Source organism: Zerene cesonia, chromosome 28 (assembly GCF_012273895.1).
Source record: "Zerene cesonia ecotype Mississippi chromosome 28, Zerene_cesonia_1.1, whole genome shotgun sequence".
Lineage (NCBI taxonomy): Eukaryota > Metazoa > Arthropoda > Insecta > Lepidoptera > Pieridae > Zerene > Zerene cesonia.
The window spans coordinates 1,278,932-1,289,952 of record NC_052129.1 but is presented as its reverse complement, the minus strand read 5'-3'; the positions used below and the strand labels follow the sequence as shown (position 1 = coordinate 1,289,952).

The window sequence follows — 11,021 nt, the reverse complement described above, 5'->3', positions numbered from 1 at the left end:
TTCTATATATTTTTTGTGATAAAATTGGGTTAATGATATTTTTTCCTGTATCAAATTAAATATAAACGGTACTGCCAATTGACAATGAAACACAAAAAATAGGTATCCATTTGATTTAAATAGTTTATTGATTTATAATTATTATTATTATATTATTATATTTATTATTGATATATTATTGATAATATTTAAAGATGAAATACTACCGAACTGAATTTTAATATAGCTGAGTGGCAAACTGGTAAAGAATACAATTTGTACTGCGTTACTTATTATTACATTATTATGGAAAATAAATAAGTTTCCCTTTAAATAGTATTGTTGTTTCAGAATAACATTGTCAATAATAAGAAATGGTAATAAAAAGTGTTGGTGAAAGTCATATTTTTATTTTATATACTCTATAGTGACGTCTGACCTACTTTGACGGTACTTTTTCAAATAATGCAACACCGGTTTACTGATTGTGCAGAAGAAAAAACAATGGTGTGATTCCAGATTTTATTTGTAAGTATTTATAGAATCCAATATTAATCCGGTAGAAATAACATTTGTGAGTCAATTAAAAGAGAAGCTCGACCGACGATGTGGATTTCGAGGTATAAAACTTGTACTTTATTAAAAATATTCAACTTGTGTTCTTGACGTACTGTCAATGCAATTTTTACTCTATTTATTCAGCTTGATTTAACTATACGCCATTCTTATTGCAATAAAACAGCAGATGCAAGAAACTTTCAATGTAAATCAGTGCCTAAATCAATATATAGTATATTTGCAATGGATGAAAAATTGCCGTGTCTACCGTGACCCACAGACGTGTTTTCTCGCAAAGTAAACCTTGTAGCCGGCTAGTGGATGTGATTATTTGTCTATCGTAAGCACTATGTTTTGTTATTACGTTCGTGACGATTGGAATGCCGACCTCTCGAATATCTTTACCTCGAAATAGTATCTCGGCGCTGCAGACGATGTCATGTAATGGTAATCAAATTAAAGACGTCAATAGTCGGTTTAGCATGTGTTTTCGTGCTCTGATTTGTAAATAACACTTAAATGATACACAAAGGAGGCCAATTGGGAATATATACATGTTTTGTGTACTTAATTCTCATATATATTGAGACTAATCAACGGAACATTTGTTATTTATGTATAACTAAATATACAGTTTGTGTTGTTCTTTGTGAATCTGATTAGAAATTATATAATGTTTATAATACTGATTATCACATTATTGTGTGACCATGGTCAGTGTTTAGAATAACTTTGATAAGTAATTGACAATTAGTGTCAATTTTATGATAGCGTATAGTGCAATATTTTCAAAGTGCTATACTAAATGTATTCTCTTTATAAACTTGACTCATTTGACTTCTCTCACTGACTGTTTCGGGGTTTTAACATCATAATTATATAATCATCAGCCATACGTTTCCACTGCGGTTTCACAGGCCTCCTATGAGCTTTCAGGCTATAATCAACCATGCTTGCCAAGTGCAGGTTATAAGATGGTACTTGTTTCCTTACACACAAGCAGTTGTGAAGGGAACGTGCAGACAAATTGATAAATCAATTTATTTTTTTGCACCAGTTTTTGCACCTTGTCCAGTCTCTTACCCTCCACCTTTTTTTATTGAAGTCTGAGGTTTCTGACATGCTATTATAAATAAATATATAATATGTCACATAAAATAAGTGCTGATTTTTCAATCTTAAGCTTTAACTTATCCATCAAATAAAGAATTCCGAAACTGCAATATTATAAAAATATGACCTGTCAAATGTTAATACAGGTAATTTTTGAATTAATATTTTAATGTGATATTCTATGAAGGAATTATAACCAAGCATTGAAAAATCAATCATTTGATTAAATATGAACCATATAATTATGTAATATGTATTCCTACACATATCGTACACTAGTCTGCATGTTTTACATAATTTATATTACAAGGAAACTTTCTTTTTTTTTTTTTTTTAAATTTTCCATTTATTTTGAGTACTAGTCATACTTAAATCATAAATGTCAGATCATAGACTATCTATGCTACTCTTACTCATGGTAAGATACTCATAGTAGCATAGATAGTCTATGATCTAAATCTCAAAATGTTAAAGAAAATATGCTATTTATATCAAACAGACCTAATGTACATGATTACACTAAACATGAGTTATTTCCTGATCGGCCAGCTAAAAATAGTCCTAAGCCTTCTGGCTAAAGTGGTTGATGATTTGATTGATAACAATCATATGGCAACTTGCTCCCTGATTGAATGATAACTCTATTTCCGTTCATAATTTGCGCTCTCTTAATTCAACATTTGATATTTGCATGTTGCGAGAATTATGAGTTTATGATGTTCTATACAGCACTGATTACTATCTTAAATTTAATGGATACTTCCATTGAATGTCGTATGGAAAACCATTTCAAAAAATGTCTTCTTATTGCTTGATGGATATTTTTGAGGTGATAATTTTAGTTTATTGTGTAATACTATTGGTTGGATAAGTTAGAACCGAGTGTTGAAGAAATCTCCACTTGTAAAAGTAAAGAATATTTGTCCATAACAGAATTGAACTAAGAAATATATTGTATAGTATTTAAAATATAAATTTGCATTTATAATCTCACCTATTGACTATAACCGGCCTATATCCTACTTAGTGAAGTCAATCATTTTCATTGTATTCTGGTTTATTGGCTGTAATAATAATACATCAACATGCTTATTGTTCGTTCTCTAACATTTAGCAGCATAAAAAATCATCATCAGCCCTTATATGTTTTCACTGCAGAGACATAGGCGTCCTATGACTGTTCAGACCATAGTCCACTAACTATGTACTTAGCCACATTGGACATATAAATTATGTATCAAAAATATATTATTTTTTATGTCCTATGTTGTCATAAGCAATGTAATTTGATATAAACATCTAGGTAATCTGTAGACACAGTACAACTATATCTTATACAATAATAATCAGGACAATTACTAATATTAATAGTGCATATTGTGTTACCTGCCTGGTATACATTTCATGAGATAAATATACCTCTTAACTGTTATTGTGATCCTGGTACAAATTAAATACGAATATTTACTTTGTTTTAAAATTCGTTTTTGCTTCTATCTGCTAACACACTATATTTATATATTGTCAGTATTTTGGTACAGAAATGCATTGATTGTCTAATTAAATATGCATTTACTAACAAAGTGAATATTATAAGCTTGTGCCCCATATTATAAATTAATATACATAATATCATAGCAACAGCATTATTAGCATAATATAAATTCAATAGTAACAAGAATTGGAAATGAATTTATGTTAATCGTTCATTAGAATCTGCATCACATCACTTTGGTAGAATTTTATAAACCAATGGTGGCATACTGCCAAATTGGAGGAATAAATTGGTACTGCAGTTGTTCAATTTTTATTTTACCTTGAACCTTGGTGGATTATCTTTGACTGATAAGGACGAGTGATTATTGCAATGATAATGCTATTATATCTTTTGTTATTTCCATGTTTCTATTCAATATGAAGATGGTTGATTAAAACTCTTAGAAAGAGCAAGTTTAAATTTTCTTATTGCTGAGCACTCTATAGAATGTCTTCTTTATAATTTTTTAGATTTTGTTTAAAATGGAAAGTATATGCGAATACTTACGAATCCTGAGATATTGCAATTAGAATTGCTCTACAAATTGACCATTAAAAAGATATTGTTTATTTTAAGTTTTTAGTTATATGTTATTACTGGTTTTATGAAGCGTAAGATCAAAAGTAATAGAAATGTATTATAAAGTCTAACTTTTAATCACTTAGGAATGTTATACTTATCTGTAGTCATTATGTGACAATATATGTATTTTTTTTTTATTAATAAATTAGGTACAAAATAGACAGTGGGCTGTTAGCTATAAATAAATATGCATTTAAAAATAGAACAAACAATATTTAGAGAGATTAAGGAGGATAATACACTGTTTCTACGAAATGAGATAAAATAATTCAATTACAATTGCATTATGCAGTTCATTTAATGAGGCCTTTGCCCTTTTATTGAAGCAGATTATTATAAGGTCGCATACGTTGTTTATGTATTTCAATATAACTTTTCCTATATATTCATTATTTACGTATGTTGCTTCATATATATGCCAATATTTTTGTGTTTTTTTTATGCCATAAGCGGGTAACTGAGCTGGTGTTTCGCTTGATGGTAAGCCATTCGCAGGTGGTCCCTGCAAATGCCCTACCCGCTTTTAAGGGGAAATGGGTAAGGAAAGGATTTACGGACTGGAAAGAAGGAATGTACTAGGAAGGATGAAGAGAAGGAAACGAATGTGTATTTTTATTTCTTGCCGTTGCTTCTACATTTTTGTCACATATACGCTTTACGTCGGCTTGTGCTAATTCCTTCAATTTAAGAAAAATTTGCCTCGTGTATAATTTTGTGAAATATCTGTATAATGTGTATTGAATATTGATTGATAATTTTATATTTGTATATATTAGATATTAACCGGACATGAACAGGTTTTGAGAAAAACATAGATAAGATCTAGATATACTTTTATCTTTGCACCATCAAAACACTAAAGCTTGTTCTCGACTTGAGTCCTATTCGTTTTTCGATACGTTACGTAACAATTGTACCATATTCATATAAAGCGAGATAGTTAATTCGTCCCCAATGTTTTCTAATATGCGTTTGTGGAGTGCGTGTGCTGTGTAAAATTTTCGCGGCGCTTTTTAACTTAAAAATTAAAAACAATTGTATAAAAGAGGTGGCAATTATGAATTGTTAATCGACACGCCTTCCCAAAAACAAAAGAGGTTGTGAATTCTACTCAGGACTCGGGTACTCTTTTTTTTTTGTTATGTCGCTATAACTCCGAAGATTCTCAACCGACTGATGAACTTTTGAATTAATCGCTTTTTTTCTTAGTATTTCATGTAGGCTATCCTGTAAATTACATTTCAAACGTTTTGTTGGGATTCTATTTTGTGATTAATAGGAAATTTTGGTCATTTATCCTCATTTTTAGAATCTGGAGATGTTCTTCCCTTGATAGAAAATAAGGAGTGCCGTACAGCTCTTGAAGACCTGGTAGAAAATATAAAAAAATAAATAAAAACTGATAAAAGTTGTTATATTTTCATATTCACGATTTTGAACTTTGCTTTTAATACGTGTAGGTAAACTGAAAATGTATTAATTGGAGTATTTTTAAAACGTGTTCTCTTTTGTTTCAGATAACATCGTAAAACCCAATCCTGCAATAATTTCCAAATTTCCCACAAGACTGTTTATATTAAGTATATAATTATTTCTGTTAGTTTAGTTTCGGACGGTCGCTAGAGAAGGATGCCAATGCGAGAGAGAATCAAAAGACGGAATTAGTTATTTATTTATTTATTATACATTAATTAATGAATTAATCGTTTTTTTACCCATTATTTTGTGTAGACTATCCTATAAGTTACATTTCAAATGTATTGTTGAGATTTATTTATTCGATTCGTTTATTTATTTATTGAGATTACGATACAATGTACCTATAACGAGTGCGAACGTTTTTGAGCGACGGATCGTTTTGAGAATTGTGTCTGATGGAGAATTATGGACAATATGTCGTCAAATGTGTCTTTAAGAAACAAACAGAGGAAGGACAACCTTATTACGAGAAAGCAGGACAAGAGTCCGGAGAAGACAATACGGGGCACGAGAGGGGCATACAGGGGCATACCGTCCACGTCGAAGCGCGATGAGGAAACGGAGACCGGCTCCACGGAGCGGCTGGACCGCCCGAAGAAGTTCATGTCCCAGAACAAGGGCTACGGTCTGGGCAAGCGGCCTGACTTCTCGCTCAAGAATCGAAACGTACACCTAGCTTCTTCTCGGTATGGACAGGTGAGGATTTACTCTGTTCTATTCTATTTTAGTCACTATTTTATTGCGTCGAGTTTTTGTTTAATTGGGTCGAGCGTAAGTCGATGCAGCGTGTCATCTGATAAAACATAGGCATGCAGAAATTTATATAAAATGCATCGGTACCATTGTGCACCTCAACTATTTCGAACTCTGTAAATAATAATCTACACCATTTTGGTAATAATAATGGTGCTTAATAGCACAATACTTTGTGTCAGAGGGTTTGGGTCCGATCCCTATAGCCGAAAATGATTCTTTACAATAAATCTCTCTCTAGTTTCTGATATACAAGCTTGGCTAACTTTGCACGGCCAAATAATTTATTCGTACTCATATATGTCTTAAATGGCCCACCTTTTATGGGGGCGGGATGATTGCCAAGTATAGCCGTTTCAAACTTGACGGTATAAGTACCAGCTAAAATTTCGACTGACACAGGTTCGCGTTCAAAGGGAAGTGGTTTTCCTGTGCGCTATCTAAGCGAAATTTATTTGGTCAACTAATTGGTAGATTTAATTTTGACCGCTCCACGTGGACGGAGCGTCGCCTAGGGTTAATTGCCATCACTTTAACGTACGAAATACGTATCACTTGAGAATTTCTATGTTCACTACGAGGCAGATCTTATTTAAAATTTTAGCTCATAATCTTAGGATTTTTAATCGCAATTTATATCCATCTTTACTTTCGCTAAAATAGGTAAATACATATATATAATAGAAAAATAGTTAACAAGAGCGTTAAATAAAATTTATTTATTTATTTTTATTACATTTTTTTCATCGAATCGTTCTACTGTTTAAAGTTTTGATTGTATCTATATCAAAACTTTAAACCATATTCGGATTTGGAATATATTTGGATTCTCTCATATAAAAGCACAATGCGTTGCATTCCATAATACCCTAAATTTGAATAGTTTCATAACTATTTACATGAAGCTATAAATACGTTCGGAAACCGGAATTACAGATAATATTCGTAGAATTAATTAGTGTTTTAGAACATGCATTTCCCGCAGTGATATGCAATTGTAACTTTTACACTGATACTTGCGTACATGACAATTAGTGTGTTGCTTTAATGTCTTAGGAAAATTAGTACCTCACCTCTGCAATCTGCATGGTCCCTACGTCATACTTATTAGATGAGATCTATTATGTACTCTTCGACCACTATAATTGTATGTGTAGATATACGTATGTAAAGAGCAAATCGATTTCAATTTTGAGGTGGTGCAATCAGCACTAGCGTTGCAATGATGCTGATATGATATATTCATCCCAGGATCAGGTTCAAAGCTCTTACAGAAGGGTCACTCAAAAGCCCGGAGCAGAACGAGCTAAATGGACATTTCACATGAAAGCTAGATCCTTAACGCTAGCCAGGTCGATCACCTCCGTCGCTATCTAGTGTTTGCGGTTCAACAAATTAACAATCTGTCCCGAATGTCATCCTAGGGTATTATTGGCTGTCAACAGATAAAAAAAACGTTCTCTTCGTGAAAAATAGACCTACCGCCAATTACGATATTATAAACTAAATGTTGTGTATCATTCTACATCACTATCACTACATAGTATAAAACAAAGTCACTTTCTCTGTCCCTATGTCCCTATGTACCTATGTACCTATGCTAAAATCTTTAAAAGTACGCTACTCAGAATTTAACGCGTGCGAAATCGCGGTCAAAAGCTAGTTACAAATACATTTCATACCATTAGGGTTAGGGTAAACGACGTAGGCATTTATCAACTGTTATATATATTACCCATTTGCCTAGACAATGTAAAGGGAACATAACAAAGTACAACAAGTTAGATTCATCTATGTACTGTGATACAATACAATTACATCATCCATCCCAATAGGTGGTCCGTCAGGTTATTGTACAAATAATTCATATTTCATAGTATCGCAATGCGGGTAGTTATATAAGTTAACAGATCTCGGAAGGAACGTAGGCCAACTTGGTACTACACTTACAATAAACACCGTGTTCTCAGAAAATTATAACTTATGAACACCTATTTAGATATTATTCTACTCAACGTTATTTAAATAATTGTTTGGAGTATTTGCTTGAGTTTACGCGGAATACACGTTGGCATCTTTTCATTTTAAACAGGAAAATAATAAAACGTTGTTTGTTGGAGGTTTGGATTTATGTTAGGAACGCACTGATGGGATATTTCGTTTAATCGTGAAATTTTTTATTAGTTAATAAAGATTCAATGCAATAATTTAATAAGCTAAACGTCCCCCCAAAATGTATGACACTTATTAATATAATCATTACTGTGTGGGTCGGTAATATCTAGACTCAAATGACTGAGAACTTCTAATCTAGGCCAACTCGTAATCTAGATAGAAGAGTAATAATGACGGACTCAAAATTAATTTTAAACAAAAATAGTCGAGTTCGCCGCTTCCAGTGTATATCGTGAAAGCACCTAATTAATTTTTAATATTTACAAACGATAACAACGAAGCTAAAAGCACGCATCGATACATATTAGTAATTGTTGTTTACATTTAGTAATCATCCACAGATAAGACAATACTTTTCCTAGATCTGTGATGCACACATTTGTGACAGATATTTTTCCACGGAAGTCTGATTTCATTTAAAAAAACAAACACGTAAGTCGTGTGGAATATTGTTATTTTTAATATGCGCAATAAAATTGTATCCCCTGATTCATATCTCTAGACGCCTTGGTGTATGTCATAACATTAGGTTCATTTAGGAGTCGGTTACATTGTTTATTTTATGCGACGTGAAATAACGGTGTATGAAATAAATTTTACAAGATTTTACAAAAAAAAAAGCTTGAACACTTATTGAACAATATCACCCAGACAGCAAATATTAAATTTATAGAATAATAAGTAGTATTTTCTTGTGTTTGATTCTACGCGAGTATACATATATATTAAAACTTTTTAACGTGACCACGCTCGATGTAGTGTTCTAAGCGTCATGTTAAATAATATAATGAATAAATCGTCTTTAAATACCGTTAAAGTCTTTCATTTCTAAATAATGAGTACTCAATATTTAAAGGTCTTAATATGTTTAATACAAAAAACATTGTATTTAAAAAATCTCGAAGTCGGGGAAAAATAATTAAACTTGAAAAATATGTCTTTCCTTCAAATGTTTACCGAACTGCTCCCCACAAGCACAACACAAATAATTTATGATTTTATAACTGGATATTGAATGAGCACATACATTTCTAGATGTTTTCTAACTTCAACCCCATTGACGTATTGTACTTAAGATTTAAGATCTTTCGATGCGGTAACTTTTTTGCACAATTCGTCCTAAACCCGGCCAAAGACAGCCACTGTGTAATAAACAATGATTTGTTTGTATACGTGACTTTTAAATTCGCACCCATACACTTTTATCTCGAATCTCGGAGGCCTTTCGCGATATTAATAGAGCGCGAGAGCTTTGATAATGTTTTAATTGCTTTTACACCATACGATAGTGGCGACCTTTTCTGTCATCGGAATGCCGTTACATCACGGAGATAACAGCTGTTATCACAATCCATTCTTAGTACAGATTGTGCCGTCACACGCACTTATCCATATTGCACCGTTTCGTCCCTAAGGTCTTTTATAGACGTCGCGATTTTTTAATTTTTTTTTATTAACAATAGGGAAGATCTCTATCTCGCAGGCCGGTAAGCAATAGGTCTAAAATGGAGCGCGCTTACCTAGAAAGTACCTGTTAATTTGACGCTATTTTTGAGCTATTTGCCTACTCGAACAATCAGTACACGAAGAAGTTGTTATAATATATGCAATAAAAGATTAATTTGTAGCAACTTCCTTGTTGACCGGCGTATAAAGTATAAAAAAAAAAACAAAAATCAACTGATTGGTGTAAAAAACGGAATTTGTTTAATGAACGATTGGTATTATTGGTATATAATATTTGTATGGATTGGTTCAATGTTCCATACGTGTATTTAATATGCAAATTGGTTTCTCTGTGCGTATTATGCTTATTGAATAATTAATTAAGCGTATATTTGTTTATTTTCCGAATCATTAATGGCAACATTAATTACAAAGTGTGGCATAAGTTGCTACGTAATTAAAAAGTCATTAGCAATAGTGTTTTGATGTAATATGCCATGGTGTTTGTGATTAACGTTAATAATGATGCGAATCACCTGCTAGTTGGTAAACAGCCTACACACGATGCGTTTCTGAACCTTTATCGCGCTTGTTATGAATGGACCAGTGTCTGTCAAACGGAGCTACTTTAAGGACTGATTTTTCGCGCGCTTTTGCCGTTTGTGTTTTTTTTACTTTTTTTTTTCGTTCTTTACAATGTTTGGATGGATACAGTGGAATTTGTGTTTGTGAAGTGTTTGAGTGTTGATTAATTGCAGTGGGTGCGTATATTTAAATATTTTATTAGTATTTCATGGTAATTTCCTTGATATAAAATACGTGTATTTTCCTTTATGCACGGGATATTAGGAAATACACTGCGGATTTAAAAATAGCACTTTTTGTACGTGATTTATTGTTTGAGATTGACGGTTTATGTTGCGTTAGTGATCGAGTTGTAATGTTTTGAACATGACGAGATGTTTCATCAATGATATGTACAGCTTACGGCTGAATTTTTGACTGACTTCAAAAAATCAGGAGGTTATCGATTCGACTGTATTTTTGTGTTTGTTACCTTAAAACTGTTTACTGGGTGAACCGATTTTCGTGAATCTCTTTTTATTTGAAGCTTGTTCTTGCCATGTGGTACCATTTAAATTTGATCTAGTTCTGACAATTTGAAGGTCGTAAAATGTTTAGTAAAAAAAAACATTAAGATTGATTGAGTGTCTAGTATAAAAGATAATGTGTACGAGGCCTTGTGAAGTATAAAAAAAAACCAACGTAATACTCGCGGAGTAGACCGAATATGTAAAAATATTAAAATGTCATGGAGTGATTAATGAAATTTGTCTCATTAATGAGTGATATCCTACGTTAATTCAGACCTATTCAAGATAAAAGTCGCTTTTTATAC

General features: G+C 32.2%; 1 protein-coding gene across 7 annotated transcripts in view; it reads left to right on the top strand.

Annotated features, from left to right (window-relative positions):
• Positions 1 to 445: 445 nt before the first annotated feature.
• Positions 446 to 11,021, top strand: part of LOC119837718 (serine/threonine-protein kinase WNK1-like) — a 32,852-nt gene continuing 22,276 nt past the window's right edge. For 4 of the 7 annotated variants that reach the window (XM_038363461.1, XM_038363459.1, XM_038363458.1 and 1 more), the window contains exons 1-2: positions 446 to 507; positions 5,287 to 5,944. In XM_038363461.1, coding sequence (XP_038219389.1) covers positions 5,654 to 5,944 — 291 coding nt within the window. In that variant the 5' untranslated portion in view covers positions 446 to 507; positions 5,287 to 5,653. Of the gene's footprint in view, positions 600 to 855; positions 985 to 5,286; positions 5,945 to 10,236; positions 10,384 to 11,021 lie in introns of those variants that run through there. The other 3 variants (XM_038363456.1, XM_038363457.1, XM_038363462.1) reach the window with 3 other exon arrangements.